At 39.1% G+C, this 19129-nt stretch overlaps 1 protein-coding gene across 1 annotated transcript in view; it reads left to right on the top strand.

Moving 5' to 3' along the window:
• The window catches only part of POLQ (DNA polymerase theta), a 53936-nt gene that overhangs the window by 19585 nt on the left and 15222 nt on the right, over positions 1-19129 (top strand). The window contains exons 10-21 of the mRNA XM_069785869.1: positions 230-372; positions 1833-2037; positions 2959-3101; positions 5480-5673; positions 5983-6107; positions 7589-7832; positions 8626-11792; positions 12813-12956; positions 13575-13771; positions 15228-15468; positions 16595-16788; positions 18520-18657. Coding sequence (XP_069641970.1) covers positions 230-372; positions 1833-2037; positions 2959-3101; positions 5480-5673; positions 5983-6107; positions 7589-7832; positions 8626-11792; positions 12813-12956; positions 13575-13771; positions 15228-15468; positions 16595-16788; positions 18520-18657 — 5135 coding nt within the window. The remainder of the gene's footprint in view (positions 1-229; positions 373-1832; positions 2038-2958; positions 3102-5479; positions 5674-5982; positions 6108-7588; positions 7833-8625; positions 11793-12812; positions 12957-13574; positions 13772-15227; positions 15469-16594; positions 16789-18519; positions 18658-19129) is intronic.

Genomic DNA, 19129 nt, shown 5'->3' with positions numbered 1-19129 from the left:
AAGACCCTGACCAGGCTAATGTAACTTTGAAGTTTGCTCTGCTTTTAGTTCTTATTATGCATCTGTAGGGCTCTTACATAGCAATGGATATACACTGTTCAAGGTTGCAAAGGTTTTTCTCTTTTTTTTTTAATTCAGCTTTTTCAAAAATATCTACAGTTTTCCATTCCAATAATATGTCCTTGATGATCTGTATGTAATGTTTTTTGTTTGTTTTCTTTTCCTATAGGTGAGAGCATTTTAGTTTGCAAGCCCTCAGAAAGATCAAAAGGAACTGCTCTACTTCAGGGATCTCTGAAGCCTGTTTGCAGTTGTTTGCTTAGAAGAGAAGGGGAAGGTGTTGCTTCTAGCATGAAGAGAGCAATACTTGAGGTACAGGACACCTGTACGTGGAGAGGGATTAGAATGGTGCTTGCACTCTCGTAATTATAGGATGGTTTCTTTTGTGACACCATCAAATATTTTCTGTGCACTTTCTTTTTCTACTGTTTCCTCCCTTGTCAACCCAAGCATCTTCAGAAGACAATTACTTGGGTCTGCCAGCTTGCTTCAGTATTCAGCATTTTGCTTGGTATGTTTCAGTCTCTGCTTGCTGCAGATTAGGATGTGAGCACACTCAAGCAAGGGTTACTAAGCTTTGCCTTTGCATTTTGATATACTCAAACTGCAGGCAGAAATAAGTGTAATTCTTAAACTTCATGTGTGACCTGACAGTCTTAACTGGGAGACACTTGTAAATTACTGATCCCAGAGGCTTTGTAGACTGAATTGGGCCATAATGACATTTGTAGAACCTTGTAGGGTCCCTTACTTCCCTACTCAACTTATCTACCTCTTTTGCACAGAAATGATAGAAATTTTTAAAGTACATTTTTGGTGAACAAATGGGTGTTGTACCCAATTCACTCCCTCTAGCCTGCCCTCCTTTGTAGGGTTCCTACGGGAGTAAAAAGGACCAAAAGGGTGTTACTCCACACAGGTGAGCTTATCTCCTTTTCCAAAGTTGCTTTTGGGCTTGAACTGAGCTTAGACTCTTTAAATACAGTTTTTTGCTGTACTACTCTTACTGTCCTGTGAAAGCTGCTGTGGTACTTAACTTGGTTGTGATTCCATAGATTTTTGAATTTTTAGCAGACCAATGGAATTTCTAAATGCATTTTTCTACATAAGGGCTATCTGAAAGATGGGGGTTCCTCGCTGGTGATGTTGCTTTATAACATGAAAAAAATCCATTGAAACCATGAAAGAAAGTTTTTAGCTAAACACCTTGCTTTCTCAAGGAAGACACAGGCATGGAAATGACTCAAAAGGAAAAAGCAGTTATGTGACAAACAAAATGAGAACAAAATCTAAGGGTAAAAAAAAAAATCACTCTCAGGAAAAAAAAAAAGATGGGGTATAGCATTCACACTTATTAAGAGAAAACTTCATTATGCTGAAGAGCCTTAGGAGAGCTCCTCCTTCCTGCTTTGCTTTTTGTCTTCAGAAAATTGCAGTTTGTGTTCTAATATTTTAAAAGTATTTCACAATGTTGGCTAAGCAAAACGCCTAGGGTTAGTCTCAAATCTAAATTGCTACTATGTGTATGTCCAGTATCAAAATAAGATTTTATAATTCATTCTTTCCCATAGATTAGTCTTCTTCTACCTAAGGTGTCTAACTTTTTGCCAAGAAAAATCCTTAAAGGTTGGCAGTTGCTTTGCTTCATGTTCCTCTCTTGTTCAGGTTCTTTAAAACTTAGATATCTGATGGATCAGTCTCTTTGATTCTCCAATCTGATGTTCCATCCTATTGCTTCTCTGGCAATATGAACAAGTAGTTTTCTTCAACAGATCATAGTGGGGGGACTGGCCGACACTCCAGATGATGTGCAGACCTATGCTTCTTGCACTCTTCTTGCATCCAGCTTGAAAGAAAGCAAGTGGGGAAATGAGAAAGCACAAGGCAAAGCACAGACTGGACCTATCGAGGCTTGTGTGGCATGGTTGCTAGAAAATGAATTCATTCAGGTTCTGGACTCTGGCAATGATGTGAAAGGTAATGTTGGTGTTCCTCCCAGTGATTGCAGTTAGCAGTTTTGAATCAGTAAATCTTCTGCAGCTGGGTACATGCTCAATGTAACTTTTTAATGAGGACTTCTGTGCATGTTTGTTTTTATTTTAAAGAATCATGTGTATCATGAATTTTTTTAGCTTTCTGGAGGGTGTCTTCATACCTGTTTTAACATTTTTTTTTTTTGCATGCATGTGTTCTTGGAAGGCCTCTCTCTGCATATCACCTCTAAGACTGATGCATCCTAGTCTATAAATTCCCAAAATACTTTTAAACAAGGCATCCTTTTACTACAGGATTTGTGCACGTTAACAGTAGACTATGATTTTTGTCTTTCTGAAGAACCACCAGCACATTCTAAGTGACTGCAAGTCTCTTCTAGAACTGCTTGGTGTACATGGTTGCATTTTTTCCTGATTTTGGCTATTTTCTCAAAATGGCTAAGGATGAGACTCTTACAGTAATAGTAAGAATCCCCATTACAGGTTAATTTGTATCTCTCATTTAAGAAAAGATGATAGGAAATATTTGGTGTTCCTGAGAAAGAAATACTCAAAATGATAGCTCCTAGGCAGGATGGCAGATGGGATTCCGGTGTTTTTTGTTCAAATAGCTATCATAACTGTTAGTCTGAATAGTTAGAGGGATCCAAGCTTGTGATCTGGCCTCTGAAAAAGGCTAGTTTAGGCTTAGGCAAGCCTAAACCTTTTATTGTTTCCATTTTCCTGTCTTCAGAATGGAGAAGTATGCTATTTCTTCTTGAAAAAGCAGTTGGGAATAGTTAGTAGAATTGATATCTATAAAATACATTGCAACCTGGAAATGAGATAAAAACTTCCACTTAACTGTTTCTCTGTGTGTTTTTTTGTGTGTGTGTGGTTGGTTTTGTTTGTTTGTTTTTAACAGCAAAGGTATATCATCCAACACATCTTGGCTCAGCTACTCTTTCCTCTTCTCTTTCACCAACTGAAGCCATGGAAATCTTTGCTGACCTGCAGCGAGCTATGAAAAGCTTTGTTCTGGAGAATGATCTGCATATTGTCTATTTGGTAGGTTCCTCATTCTGTGTTTTGTATTTAGTACTGCCAAAACGAAGGAAAGGAGAGAAAGCACAGTGCAGAGTTTTTGAGGGCTCTATGTACGTAGGGGGTTTTTTTTGTGCTTTGCTTAGCTCATCCTTTATGACGACAAGTTCATAAATTGAATGTTTGTCAGAACTAGTCTGTTCCCATAGCATCTATTGTTTTGGCAGGTGCTGCATGTCCGTCTAAGCCCGTTGTTGTCACTCCTGACTTTGAAAGACTTAAGAACTTTGTAAGTTTGGGTTGTAGGATAACGGTAATTTTTCTGAGACACTTGATGGTAAACAAATTAGTTTTGTTGTGTGTTTGGGATCAGCAGGTTGCATCTCAGAATGCTTTTGGAGGCTCAGAAAACTTTTGGGGTTTTAGTATCAATTTTGCCTACAAAAAGCCTCAGAGAACTACACTGCTTTCTTCCTATGCATGGGCCTTCAGTTCAGTAACAGCAAAATTCATCTCTGATTCAGTTTACTTGCCTGGTGATACTGCCAGGGCTAAAGGAAGGAGCTTGATAAATCTTTTGAGGGGAAAGTGTCTCCAAGTTTGTCAAGATTTACGTGCATGGACATTTAAAAAGCTAAGCAATGCTATTTAAGACCATTGGAGAGGAAGCCATGAACCTGTGAAGATTAGTGAGGAAACAAGATAGAGTTGCAGTGAACATCTTAGGATTCATGGCTGCCAGAGGCCTATCGTGCAATCATCATCTGAATTTTGACAGTTGTCTTTAGCCTCCTTAAGTATAAAGTGTATTCTCTTTACCAGGCTGATAAATCAAAGGCAAAATTTGGGTATCTTGCCTGAAAAAAAAGTTGACTCCAAGGAGAATATGCTTGTGGTTACAGAGGTGTTGAGCTAGGGGACAGGGAGAGGCAAGAGATTGAGGGTGCCTGTCTCTGCCTGCTGTGTTCATTAACCTGGTTATTGGCTCATACTGATAGGATTTTTGGGGGAGCGGGGGGAGGGGTGTCTACTAGTGTCCCATATGTACCCATATCTCTGCTTTAGAGGACCACATTAAATTTTGTTTGATTTCTACTAGGCAAAGTGGACTGTTTTGTGTCATGCACCAGTGAATTTTTTCCCTGTTTGCATATCCAAAACAGAAAAACAAAGGATGAATTTTGTTCATGTTCTGGGTTAGAGACAGTGATGGCAATATATTTTTTTTTACCCTGTACTTTTTAATTGTGGCAGCTTGTCTAATGTTATTTTAAATCAAAGACACTGTTGAACAAAATGTTCTCAAGATTCTCTTCATTAAGCTAGCCTTTCTTGCAAGTCTGTTCATTTTGAAGGCCGAAGGTTTGTTTAGTTTTGGTGGCTGGTTTGGTTTTGTTTGTTTGTTTTTAAGAATTGTTCTCCACATGTTCCTTGTAGGCTACAGGGAAATTATCTGCTATAATGCTTTTTAATTCTCTTAGGCTTGAATCTTTTACTTGTACAAATATGAGACTGAATTCCAAGACCTTGTATTTTAGGAAAATTGATTAAAACAAATAAGTATTTGCTAGGCTAGGAAAAGAGTTTTCTTTAAAGAAAAAAAAAAAAACCCCAACAAAAACCCAACAAACAACAAAAGACAATCTCCCACCTTAATAACTCTTGTTCTTCCTAGCAGATGAACAGGCATAGATGATTTTACAGCTATGTAGGCATCTGGTATTCTCTCTCTCTCTATATATAACTAACAACTGTTAGTTATTTCAAAATAATTAATCTTGCAGTATATCGATACAGTTATGAAGACATTTTGTCTCCTCATACTGAAACTGACTGTGCTGATTGAACGATAACAGAATTGGTATTCTGTCTAAAAGTCTGTGAATGCTTCAGATGGCTTTTTCGTTAGTGTTGTTAAAAGCTGAGATTTCTTGTACTCTGGGTAAACAAAAGCTTCAGTGAGTTCTGCCAAAATCTATGTTCTGTCCTGCTTTATCAGATGATGTGGCAGTGGTTAGTGTGGTTGCTAGTGGTTTTAAGAGGTTGATGGGTATCTGTCAGTTTTTTTTAAAAAAAGAATAAAGTTTTGTTTTGTTAAAGGAGAATAAAGATGCAGCTTATAAATCTTCTAGTGGCTCAGATTTAGGGAGCAATCTGACAAAGATTCCAAATTGTTTAATCATAAGAGTACCCGTATGAGTCAGATCACATCAGTACAAATATTAAAAAAACTAAGTTAGAAGAGCTTTTACTTTCTTCAGGGTACGTGGTCATGACTCAGTGCCTCTCAGTAGTGCGTAGGATGCTCTAACTGCATTCCCTAGACTGTATTTTTATTTACCCAGAGCTCTGTTCTGTTTGTTTCTCTGAAATAGTTTTTTGTATTGCCTTATTTTCTTTAGGTCACCCCGGTGTATGAGGAGTGGACCACAATTGATTGGTACCAGTTTTTCTGCTTATGGGAGAAGCTGCCTGCCTCAATGAAACGTGTGGCTGAGCTGGTGGGGATTGAAGAAGGCTTTCTGGCTCGTTCTGTAAAGGGCAAAATCATAGCTAAAACAGAGAAACAGCATAGACAAATGGCCATCCACAAAAGGTAGCCACAAATGGGTGTGAATGGGCAAAGACTAGAGGCTGTAACATGTGGACAGGCTCTGTGTCTGTTTTCAGGAACTGGCTCTCTGGCTGAGTGAGCTGATAGCTCAGAGCACCTGGATCTGGTGTGCTCTGAACTGAGAATACTGTTGGCACAAGATGTTTGTGCTGATGTTTTTGAAAGCCATCTTCTTTTTTTTGTGTGCTATGCTGTAGTACCATTCTGTCCTATGCTATCACAGTGCATTTTGCCATGTACACTAATGTGCCCTGGGTGATGATTTTATTTCCATGTGTACTACTTCTACAGGTTTTTCACCAGTCTTGCCCTTTTGGATTTAATCAGTGAGGTTCCCTTAAAGGATATGACCAAGAAATACGGCTGTAGTCGTGGCCAGCTTCAATCCTTGCAGCAATCTGCTGCCACCTATGCAGGTGAGTTGTATGGGCAAAATACCCAAGGAGTCTTAGGCTAGTCTGTTTTCTTTCCTTCCAGATATGGGGATAAGATAGCCGCAGTGTGGTACTAACAACAATCAGTCTTGTAAAACCACTTCCAGCTTTATAGCTTAATCTGTGGTTGCCCCTGCTTTGAGATGGAACCACAGAGTGTGCTGTGGGAAGGGGGCCAGATGAGTGGAATCAAGCAGTGCTGTAGCATGCTGAGGTTTGTGGAAATCACCCGTGTACTGTGCAGGAATGTATTTTGTTCAATACTAAGTATGGAAATTAAGTACAAGTCTGTTCTGAAGTTTTGCTCTATCAGGAAAGAGTACCTTTCAGCATGGGTGAAGTTTGGGGTCTCTAAAACTTAGCATGACTTCCTTCTGGTTGCAAAGTTAATTGGCTGGAAAGTATAAGTTTATAGTTTTCAAAACAGTTTGAGTAGTTTCCAGGCCATTTATCACCAGATAACAAGAGGTCGGATAGCTGTCACATTTAACTTAACTTCCTCAAGAGGATTTTGTAGGAGTAGAAGTAACAGCCCACCATGTGACCGAGGTTTGTTTTTTTTCTTTTTTCCATTGCCTGTCCTCCATTATTCCATAAGCAGGTCTTCAATTTTTAAGATAGCTTTAGCTCAACTTGCAAAACCCTATGTGTGGGTTGCAGCATGAGTCAAAGCCCCAAAATGAAAAGGTCACGCCAACTGATGCAGAGTAGTTTAAATTAATTCTGGTAGTATAAATAACTTTTTGTTGTAGCAGTTTCATAATTCTCTATTCCAGTGTTAAAAATTTTCACAAAAGTAATTTGGGAAGTAAAATGAACTGTTGACATGACATATAGTTAAGAGATATGATAAAAGTCATATTCTCTAATCGCTGTAAAATAGCGAGGGATGCTGTGTCTTTCAGTTATTTTCATAATTTGTAGATGCAATCTGTGAGTAAGAAACTGTCTTTTCCCTGCTCTTTTCCTCCTCCCATGTTCTGGGGACTGCAATTGTAACCTTTATCGCAGGCTTTGCTACCTCCTATGATGCTCTCAGTAACTGAAGTTCTGCTGGCCAAATTCTGCTCTTACAGACATCAGTGCTGGCTTTCCTCAAAAGATTTGTGGCTTCTCTTATTGCCACTCATCACTGCTTTTTCTGTCTTCTTTTTTTCAGTGTGTTTGGTTCACAGGAATCCTGTTACAGGATATGCATGTGCTTCACACTTTCAAGATTAGCGTCTTTGAAAAAACAGTGTCATTCAGAATTTCTACCTCATTGATAAACTAGTTAGTTCTAGATTGAGTTCTGTGAGACCAGCTCCTAGTCATATTTGTAATAAACATGAGTTAGTTTCTGTAAGTAATGGGAAGGTGAGAGATGTAAAGTGAATGCCTATTCAGATGGGGGGGGAAAAACGGATCCAGCTTAGTAGAACTGGAGCCGGAGTGAAGACATTGATGTAACTTCTGTGTTCCAGGAATGGTAACAGTTTTCTGTAATCGACTGGGCTGGTACAACATGGAGCTGTTGCTCTCTCAGTTCCAGAGCCGCCTCACTTTTGGGGTTCATAGGGAGCTTTGTGACCTGGTACGAGTGTCTCTGCTGAATGCACAGCGTGCTAGGATGCTTTACAACGCTGGCTTTGTCACAGTGGCTGATCTTGCTAAAGCTCGTCCTGATGATGTGGCAATTGCTCTGAAGAATTCAGTACCATTCAAAAGGTGAGAAATCAGTAAGTCCAGAAGTCAAGTAAAGGAGTTTGTAAGGTGAAGGATTACAGGATGAAACCTGTAATATAAAGTATGACAACCTTTTGGGACTTGGTGCCAAACGTTGGTTAGAAATAACTTGCAGGTCTCTATGACTGATCACAGTCATTCCGTGATTATTTTGAAATTAATAGAAGCATTTTTTATTTGCAGTATAAGTTTGAGAGACCTAAATTTTCTTCTCGTTCCTCTTTTCAATGCACTGTTTAGTCCTAGGTGAATTGTTAATGCTTTCTGGAGACCTTTTGCTGCCTCTAAAAGGAAGCTCCACCTTGATGATTTATTACTGTGTATCATTGGAGATCCTCTTGTGATTTTCGTGTTAGTGCAATGACAAGCTTCCTTGATCAAGTACCTGTTGGACTGTGCTATGACACCTGTCTGGTTCATGCTCCTGAAGTTTCCTTTCTTTGGATACCAGTGCATGGAGGAGGATTGATTCAGACCTGGAACTTGCCCTAGTAGGGGGTTGTGACTTATCTGGGGTACATGTTTGGACACAGAAACCTCGGAATGCTTCTGGGGTATGCAGGCAGTAATAGCTTTCATCAACATCAATTCACATATAGACAACTGAAATAGCTATTTTCTATTAAGTGTATTATATCTTGGATATAGTGCTTCTGTGAAGCAAGGAAGCTGTGAAGCTAATTGAAATGGGAGCAAAGCAGAATAGTGCCATCTTCTTGTGTTGTTTGTCATTTTCTGCATGAATGTTTACATTTGTCTGTTACCTTTCCCATAGCGTTCGTAGGGCTGTGGATGAAGATGAAGAATCAGCAGAGGAGCGTCGGACTGTGCGCAGCATCTGGATGGCTGGAATGCAAGGCTTAACTGAAAGAGAAGCAGCTTCCCTCATTGTGGAGGAAGCCAGGGCACTTCTCCAGCAGGATTTGGCACTGATGGGAGTGCAGTGGAACCCAGAGTCTTTTCTTGAGACTGATACATCCTCTACAATCATCAGTGAGTCAGCACTGGAAGACAGACTACATAGATCAAATGGAGAGCAGTCTTCTGAATCTTTGAGGGTGTTAAACAACAAAGGGTGCAGAGCTGAAGACTGTAATGGCCTTGGTTCTCAGACTGGAAACTTATCAAATATTAAAAAGGGATATAAAAGGCGACTAAGCAGTAGCAGTACAGAAAACTCCAGATTTGAGAGTGAAGTCCCATGCAGGAGACAGGCTCGAGCAGAGGAAGCCAATGATGCTATTGTGTGCAGTGCTAGAAAACGGCCAGAAATGTGCAGAGATAATGAAAACCCAGAAGGAATTTCTCTGGTCAAAACCAAGATGTATTCCAGGAGAGCAATTCCAGAAGTCCCTACTGAACAAGGAAAAACACCAACATTGAGAACAAAGTCTTCAGTGTCTAGATTGATAAAAAGTACGGACATGCATTTAAACCGGACTAGGAACAAAAGTACTGCTTCAAAACCGCACAGGTCATTTCATGAAGATTCAAATATGCTTAGCATAGACATACAAAAGCCACCTACTTTCCATTCCACCATCTCTACAGATAATTTTTTTTCAGATCAAAATAATAAGGAATTTATGGAAACGGGGTCTGTAACTCATAAAGTCTCAAATTCTGTACTGATGGGGGAAATTAATCTTGAGAGGAAAGATAAAATGGAAGGATTATTTACAGAGCCTACCATCACTAAGGAAGGCATGTCTAAGGGGAGAGCATGTTTTCAGGCACCTGTTACATTGCAGAGTACTCCACACAACGATGTGGAGACATATAATATTGTAGGAAGTCTAGTAATATCTGGTAGTGCTAGGATACAGAGAAATGAAAATACTGATGATAAGCAGAATAAAATCAATAAAATGCAAACAGATGCGAGCTGTGCTGAGGCAATGATTGGTAAGCAGCAGATGGCTTTAGACACAAATCATGGTAATGTAACTGCTAGCTGCTCTGGAAGTGGACATGTCCATTATGGCAGCAGGATATGGAAGCCTGTGCATTTTTGTCCTGATGAGGATAAATCCTGCCATATTCAGAATTGTGGCAAAAATGGGAGTGAAAAGCCCAATGGAATATTGTTACAAGCTGGAGCACTGCAGAAAGCCAACAGTCATCCTAAGGATTTTCTGAAAGACTCTCTAGTAGAATCCAGAGGTGTTTGCAATGCACATGATGTTCAGAATGGTTCATCCTCTGATCTGTTTTCTGACTCTAGAGACTTTGAAGACAGCTTCCCATTGGATACTCAAACTGAGATGATAATAAAACAGGAGGGAGCAGCTGGAATCACAGGACAGCACAGAATACAAGGGTCAGAGCTGGCAGCAATACCATGGCAGGAAATCTCCAAGAAACTAAGCACTTCACGGACTGAGAATGCTACTGATGAAAGGCTGGCTGCAACAGTTAGGAAACTGGGCTTATCAAGTCTTATCACAACAAATAACGTTGCAAAAAGCACAGCTCAGCACTGCAGTAATAATGTTTTGGAGTCTAGAGGCCTTAGTTTACAACCTGTAGCGAAGGAAATAGAATCTGCACCTTGCCTTAAAGAAAGCAATTTGTCAGTGACCGACTCCCAGCTACACAGTTTTCTACAAGGTTACCAGACCCAAAATTCAGTGAAAGGGGAGAGTGTGTCTAAAGACCTTAATAAAGCAAACTCCCCTTTTGGTAGTGAGCACATTGTACAAGTAGAATGCCACCCTGTCCCTGAAACAAGCCTGAATATGAGTGATATCTTGCTGTTTGATGATAGCTTCAGTAATGTCAGTGACCTTTCAGCTGTTCACATCATGGAAGCTGACAAAAAGGACCCTGTGGAGAAGCAAGAGGCTTTGCTTCCTCCAGATGGTCTTTTGCAGAACCTAAGGACTGTTCAGAATAAATTTGATGTCAGAGGCAATCAGAAAGAGCATGAGGATCCTGTGCAGTGTAACAATGTGTCTCTAGCATCATCTGATCTAATAGCTGAAGTTTTAGATCATGCAAACTCCCCGTCTTTTCTGGAGGATCTTCCTTCTACATTTCATGGTCAGTCAGGATTAAGAAACCCAGTGATTTTTAACAATGACCCCAGACCAAAGGTTTTAGCAGGAGATCACGGTGAAAAGCTCCAGAGAAACCAGCAAGCTTTAGACAAGAAAACTCATCCAGTGGTGTGGACTGACCACTCATTTGAACTAAGCCCAGGATTGCAGGATGTATTAGACAAATGGCCTAGTCCCTCAGGCACTGAACCAGTTTCAGTAAGCTCCTGTTTGAAAGAAAAGTTACTTGCTCCTATTGTTAATCAAGAGCCAGATCCAGTTTTTGAATCTGACTGTTGTCAGCCAGAGCCTTTGCCCACATGCCAGGATTTAAAAAGCTCTTTCAAGGTTAAAGAAAACAAAACGGAAAACTCGGATCTTCAGAAAACAGACTGCATAACACTTCGACTCAAGGGAAGCAACAGAACATCCTGTCCTCTGCCAGATAGTAATAACGGGTTTATTCCTCCAACACCCCCCAAAGAGCTTTTTTCAAAGAGTTCTGTTTCTCTCTCTATGAAACCTGCAAGAAAGAGACAAGTCACCTGCATGAACGAAGGGCAGCTGATTCACCCACAGCAGAACAGCGAGGGCGATGCAGAGCAGGTGGTAAAAACACTCCAGATCAGTCTTGGGACTGTAGACCCAGTTGAGACTGGTGAGATAAAAGATGATTCCACTATAGACCAAGGCTTTTCACTGCAGCTATCTCAGGATGTTTTTCCACTTGTTCCTTTAAGTGCTGAAAGTTTCACTATTATTGATGTAGCAAGTGACAAAGAACTTTTCCAGACTTTTGTTGCAGAATGGAAGGAGAAGAGTAGATTCTCCATCTCAGTGGCATGCGAAAGAACAAAATGTCTTTTGTCTCCCAAATCAACGATTGGCGGCAAATTCAAAAAAGGTCAGTTCTATGTTCCAATGCATTATTTTGTGAACAGCAGGATGGCATCTTCAGCTTAAGGCAGGAGTGGAGAAGGAAAGGGTTTGCAAAAAAGGAGGAAAATGACTGGTAATAATTGAGTATTGTCAGACTCAGTAAAGCAAAGGAGCTGAGTGTTAGTAGGAGATGGAGAATTGCTGTCAAGCATTTCATTGGTAGGTCTTTGGTGATAGTAATGAAGTGTCAGCAGCTTGTTTGTATGTGAGAGCATCTAAATATTCTTAATGTTTCATTGTGTGTCTAATTTTGAAATGGATCTGTGTTGTGCAGTCCCTTTATCGTGTGTATCTTTCCATGTCAAAAACAAGTTTTAGTATATTTTAAAATGAATACTATATTTAACAGTAAACTGTACAGATTGTTTAGGGTCTCCACTGAGCAGTGTTACTTGTGGGATTGCCTCTGAACCAAGGTTAAATATTTTTGAGTTTGCAAAAAGTAAACTTGGTTCGATATATGCATGTGTGAAATTCAGATCAGTCTCTGGGTTGTTGCAATATTGCTTCATTTTTTTTTTTCCACAGAAGTATTCATATGCTGCAGTTCGCTGATGCTGCTGTATAAACATACTCTTCCTTTAAAACAACAAGATTAAGCAGAGTTAGATTCTTTGCTGTCGTATTGCCATCACAACAGCAACAAAAATTCTTAACTATTGAAATATATTTTTGATAGACAAACGTGAAATGTTTTTCAGAGTAGAAGGAGGGAATACATTTCTGTCTCAAGTCTTGAAGAGATTGCTATGAAAGACCAGAGTTTTGCAGGGATGCTATATAGGTGGTTGTTTCTGTTAAGAGAAAGCTTTGCTATTATAAACATGTGGGTTTTGGGGTTTTTTACCTATAGATAAAAATGAAGGTATATATTCACTTTTAAGAAGTTTAGGCTCAACTGTATGTATTTGCATTTTCAGGATCCAAACTCTTCTGTGTTTATGGATGCCATTTTATAATTGTAACTTAAAAATTATTCCTTTAGGAAGTTCTCCTCAGTGGATGCAAGTTAAAGATGATGGATTTCCTGTCAGAGGCTGTGAAGACATCTTGGTAGTTGGACTGGCAGTATGTTGGGGTGGAAAAGATGCATACTATATCTCTTTGCAGCAGATACAAGATCAGACTGGTAAGTGAGTGGACACGCTGTGCTGTGTTGCATGACACTGCATTTCAGGAAAGTGTTTCACTTCAGCAGATAGGTTCTTGGAAGTGTTTTGAGTGTTCCAAACCCAGCTCAGCTGGTGATGGAGTGATTTAGCCATGTTATTCTGCAGTCTTAAGTGCTGAACACCCTTGAACATGTTGCTGTGGATACTTCTATGCTGCTATATAATAAGGCCAGGTAATTGGCTCAAGCACTGAGCATGCGTATGGCTAAAATGTTAGTTTACTCCTATGTTCTCTTTAGCTTACTTGCTTTTCTCTTTTAGCTTCTTCCAATTTTTGCTCTACAGAACAAATCTGTCACTTGAATGTTGAATGTAACCTAATCTGTCCTACATGGGCTAATGGCTAGGGTTTGATTCCTGGCTCTCCTTTGTTTAGTAGTACAGACACAGCATATTCCTTTTGGGAACCTTGTCTGGTTTGATAAAATATATAATATTGGTATAGATTTATTGTTATTTGTTCACAGTCCAACTGTAGTTTTTGTACGATAGGTGATTGCATTCAAGATTTTTCTCTTGCCTTTCTTATCACACAGTGGGTAAAACAATATTTTTGCTTGTATTTCCTGCCTTAGAAATCAGTATGAGTTTGGCACCGCCACCTTTGGACAAAAACCTATCTGTGACAGAGAGATTGTGTCATCTGCAGCTGTACCTGCAGAAGAAGCCCAAGCAGGAGCGCTCACTTGTCATGTATGACTTCATTCAGCACTACAAGACTCTGGTGATGGCTTGTGGCATCTCCTTGGAAGGAAGTTTTGAGGACCCAAAGGTTTGCAGGATTAAAAAATTTAGCTTGGGTAAAACTACTAATTTAAACACACCGGTGCAAACACAGGAGTACCTTCTGGTACTTTCATTCTGTTATTTAGATTTGAATATGCAGGGATTTAGTGAAATTTTCTTTCAGTGGGAAATCTAGAACAGTATTTAGAGGAGACTTCTTTTGCTATGTGCGTTGATGGTGCCTGCAAGAGAAACAGAACAGGTTCAGTGATAGGTTAACACATTCATCATTCATGTCTGATTGCTTGGGTGGGGAGAATGAGTTTAAATCTTGCCCTTGTCCCAGTGGACACAGCTGAACTCTTGTTTTGTTGCTATAAGAAGCTTGGGACTAAAATGGCAGAAGTGCTTCTAGTCAGATTATTGATTCTGAGAGCAGAAAACTTTGTAAGCAAAAGATTTACCCACTATGTGTATGGACCACCTTGCTACCACTATTTTCTCAAAACAAAGTTTACATGTAATTTCAAGAGGTTCTGGTACCATCTGTAACTCACATGAAATACTGGAAAGAGGTAAAAACACCTTCTTGTGCTTGTTAGGAAAAGCTCTAAATGCATAGAAATTTCTGGTGTTGATTTTTAAAGCTTGCATCGTACATGGGCTGAATAGCATCATGGCAATATTAAAGTCTGCAGGTAAGTAGCTAAGGTGTTCAACACAAGGACAAATTTAGCTTTTCATACCAATACATAGTTTTAGGATAAAATTAAACCCCGATAAAAGTAGCATCTTTCCCTGCACTGTTCCATGTATTAAATGGAGTCATACTCATCTTTGTTTATTTTAGTCATGCAATGAATATATACAGACACCCCCCACCCCCCCATATATATACATGTGGTTTTTACCTTCTGCTTGCATGGCAGAGACAATGCAGAAACCTATGTTTCATCCTATTTTGACACAAGAAATTGAAATATAGCTATAAGTGAAATTGCTTTGAAGGCAGTGGGAGGTATGAGGCTTACTGAGAATAAAATTTGCCTTGCAGAATTCTTGGTACTAGTGCTGATGTGCAAAAAATAGGAGAGCTCAGCTTGACTAATATTCTAGATCAATAGCAAGTTCTGATTTTTACAAAGTCAGTTTTCAGATTAAACAAATTTTGATCCTGATTTTCATATTTAACCCCCTTTGTGTTAGGTTTTAATAGATGAAAAACCCTGAGGACAGCGCTTTGAGATGTGTTTAGTTGACAAAGGGTAAGGTTTTCAAATATGCAGAATTAACTTGGAGTGAGAATGAAACTTCTCAGTGACTTATGCCTTCTTGAAGGTTTTACCTGAAATCATGTAACTTTTCCACAAATTATTCCAGTCTGCCTACCAAATCAAGAAAAATAATCTGCACTATAACCTTGCATTAACCTCCAGTTAAATATTCATGTTGTATTACCACTAAAACGGAAGAAAGGTCTCACAGAGATCTCCCTTTTTAAGGTTGCATGTTGGCTGCTTGATTCTGGCTCTAAGGAACGTACACTTCACAACATGGTGACTAACTTTCTCCCCACCGAGCTACCTCTACTGGAAGGGGTAGGCACCGGCCAAGGGGTGCAGAGCCTGGGGCTTAGTGCCAGCGGAGATCGTTCTGGGCGGTACAGAGCAGCAATAGAGTCTGTGCTTATCTTCAATGTCATGAACCAACTCAGTAATGAATTACAGAGGGAAAATCTGACAGGTAAAGAGAGCTCCTCCACTTGAGGGCAAAGAGGGAGGGTAAAGGTAGTTGTGCTACCACAGGCTGAATGATCACTGGAGCAGACAGGAGATTTGGAAGTTCTTATCTAAGTATATTCTGTAGCAAAATGTTTATTGGTTAAAAGAAAAGAGGGAAATTCCCTTGGAAGTACATCTGTTTTGTCAAAAAAATTATATTTAAAATTAAAATACAATTTTTATATCCCAAATATCCACCAGTTCCACTGGTTAAGGCAATAGCAGATTCTAATTTAAGTCTCTGAATCAAGCAGATCTCTACCTCCCAGGTGAGTCCCCTGGCTGTTCTGAGGGGACTTGTGGGTCTGCCTATGGTTTCTCATGAACATTTTCAAATGCTTTTGCATTTCCTTGTCAGAAGCAATTCCTAAAACCCTCAACTGTTTTCTGAAGGAGATTTCTTGCTCCTTGGCCTGCCCGTATAGCATTGTTTGACATGTATGTGTTGTGTCCATGAAACTTTTGTGACCCCATAGTGAATGATCCAGTATGTTTGCACTAATATTTGCTGAATGCTTGCCTCTGTTTAAAAACAAGCGAACAAAAAAAAACCCTCAAAAGCACCTACCTGTTGGTGGGCTTCATGATCGTTTCCTCTAAATTGTATCCAAAGCTTAAGATTAGGGTCCAGTCTCACTGAAGTCTTTTACTGCAAGTTTACCACATCATTTATGTTTGTAATAACCAAACCTTAGCACGTTTTCAAAAGATGTGGGTGGTGGAATGAAAGTGTATCAAGTTAGAAAGCTTTACATTAAGCATGTCTGTGGTTCGTAAAATGTTGATATACAAAGAGATGTGTATTTCTCAGAAAAAAAAAAAAACTTTGACAGAAGTTGTTATTCTTTTGAATACTTTTGTGATAAAAAGTTCTGGAATACTACTTATTATGAAATATTTACTATGAAATATTCCAGAAACAAAAGTATTTAAACTAAATCTATATTAAAAGATTTCAGTGTGTCAGGACATTCAGGATTTTAAAAACTGAGGATTCCCCAGGGTTTTTTTTTAATCAATCTGTTGATCTGCAGCTGATCTGTTTTTGATGTTATAAAAGTTTTTCTTGGGGTTTGTACTTACTACAGATGTATTTTCTAAAGTGGAGATGCCCACCCATTATTGCTTGGCTCTGCTGGAGCTAAACGGCATTGGCTTTAGCACAACAGCATACGAAACCCAGAAACAAGTCATGCAAGCTAAACTAAGTGAGATTGAGACCAAGGCGTATCAGCTGGCAGGCCACAGCTTCTCCTTGACGAGCCCTGATGACATTGCAGAGGTATGTGAGGGTTAGGGTGGGAGGGGGAGAACTTTCTCAGACGATACCCTCAAGAGGCTTTTGCTTAGACTTAAGAAAAAACCTTCTTGGGTAGACTGCATATGAAGAAAAGACAAAACACAAACTGATGTCTCCTCAGAGTTGATTTGTCTTTACACTCATTATGAACTTGCTGCCTGCAAGGTGCTGTGCGTCTCCTGCTTGTTATTGATCATTCTGTTTTCTGCTAATTTTAGTAGAAATAAGCAAGATAGAAGTGGAAATAAGCGTGCTAGAAATAAAAACCAACTGGAAATAAGCATGTTGTTTGTATAGACCATGGCTTCTCCTGGCACACAAGATGATCTGCCAATTAAATGGCTTCTGGAGTATTTTGGATGAATGGTGTGGGACTAGAGAAGCTTTTTTTTGCAATACCAGTATTCTACACATGAGATGTGATGTGATACCATGTAGTCTGAGTCTAAGAATAGTTGTACTGAGCAAGTTGTATTGTTACCCTTGTCCCTATAGAGGCATAAAAGAAGAGGAAAGACTGCTTTAAAAATTTTGAATTAACTATGGTCTGTTTTTAAGAACCTGTTCTATAGAACTGATTCTTTTTTTTAAAGCCTAAGAAACAGATTTCTATGTAAATTAGCAATACTTTTATTCCTGAAGAACTTTGCTATGTATTTTTTAATGTATGTTACATGGAATCATAGGAATAGATTATAATTGCTGTGCATGCTTTTTTCCCCCATTTATTTCCTTTCTATATACTAATTTCTTGCTGAGGGGCTATACTTTATGTGGAAATAGTCAAAATTTGCAAGCAGCCATCACTAAAAGAAGTTCCACAGAAATATTCCTCCTTTGTTGCAAATGCAGAACCTTTGGTCCATAACAGTAGTCTGAGTTAGAACTCCTGAAATAACGCTTGGCTCCATTTTCACTCTGCTTCATGGAAAAGGGGAAGGAAAGTTTTTTCTGAAATGCTGTTCTCTGAACTACAGAAGCTTGTTTCTCATGTGGAAATTTTGTTAGGAATCATGTAAAGTATCTTGTATAGGTTAGTAAAGCTTTACCCTTCTAGTTTTGTGTCAGTAAAACTTTTGTGCTACAAAAACATGCGAGAGAAAAACTTCTATGTCCTTCCGCCAGCTGTGAAGTGAAACACAATAGCTGCTAAATAGTGTATAATGCTACATAGAAACATAGAATGAAAAATGAAGAACTGAGTTCTGTCTCTCAACAAGTAAGCATATATTTAATTTTCCAGTTCTTGGCAATTTTTTAGAAAAACTAATATTCTGGCTATTTTATAAAAGGTATTTGTGACTGCCGCCTCCTCTTATGCCATTCACGTTTCTCTGAAGCCTGCTCCCTGCTAACACTTCTCTTTTTTCACCAATGTTCTTCCCACCTTTAGTCATCTTAATTCCACGTTTTATTACAGTTGACTGTCAGCAGTAACTTCACTTACTGGATGGACTTAATTACCTTTTCTAAAAACATATCTTTGAATTCAAACTTAGTGTTCAGAAAATGAGATTTTTAGATTGCATTTTGTAGTTAATTAAAATACGGAGGAATGACTTTGAGAGCAGAGATCTTTAAATCAGCTTTTTAATTACCTGAAGCATTCGTACTATCCTTTAGTTGGAACAAGCTGTTTAAGTGCTGAGTTCCTTTTTGTTTTCTCTTGGGAGTAGCATGCAGAAACTGATTTGAAATGCTGGTCTTTTTCAGGTTTTGTTCCTGGAGCTGAAGTTGCCACAAAATGGAGATGTGAAAGTTCAAGGGAGCAAGAAAACTCTGGGTTACACCAGAAGAGCAACTGCTAAACAAAACGGGGTTAGGCTGAGCAAGCAGTTCAGTACAACCAAGGTACAGTAAAGTCTGGTTCTAATCTGAAAGTGACTGTAAAAATAACTCCCTCTTCACACATCTGCTGCTTGGTTACATTGGAGTTAGGTATGCTACCTTAAATGAAAGTAAATTTTAATTGCCTTTTTGTTCCTCCAGTTACCACTGGAAATTCAAACGGGATTCTGCCTTCTCTGTTAGCAGAGTTATTAACTCCTCCTACTCTCCTGAAGCCTGAGTGTAGTGAGGACATGACTATAAATAGCAGACTTCAATAAGAATAAATCAGGCAGAATTTGATTTCCCAAACCACCTGTAAGACCAAATTAGCACCATAATTTTGTAAAGCCAATAGTAGAACAGTTTTTCAATATCAGCTTGAAAGATACTTAAATACCATGATGATTAAATACAATATCTTCCCTGCCTGATACTACCATATCTGTGTGTTGTGCTTCAGAGAATTTGTCTTCAGAATAGCTGATCTGATGGC

Source organism: Haliaeetus albicilla, chromosome 6, assembly GCF_947461875.1.
Source record: "Haliaeetus albicilla chromosome 6, bHalAlb1.1, whole genome shotgun sequence".
NCBI classification, from domain to species: Eukaryota; Metazoa; Chordata; class Aves; order Accipitriformes; family Accipitridae; genus Haliaeetus; species Haliaeetus albicilla.
This window is presented reverse-complemented; position numbering and strand designations above follow the sequence as displayed.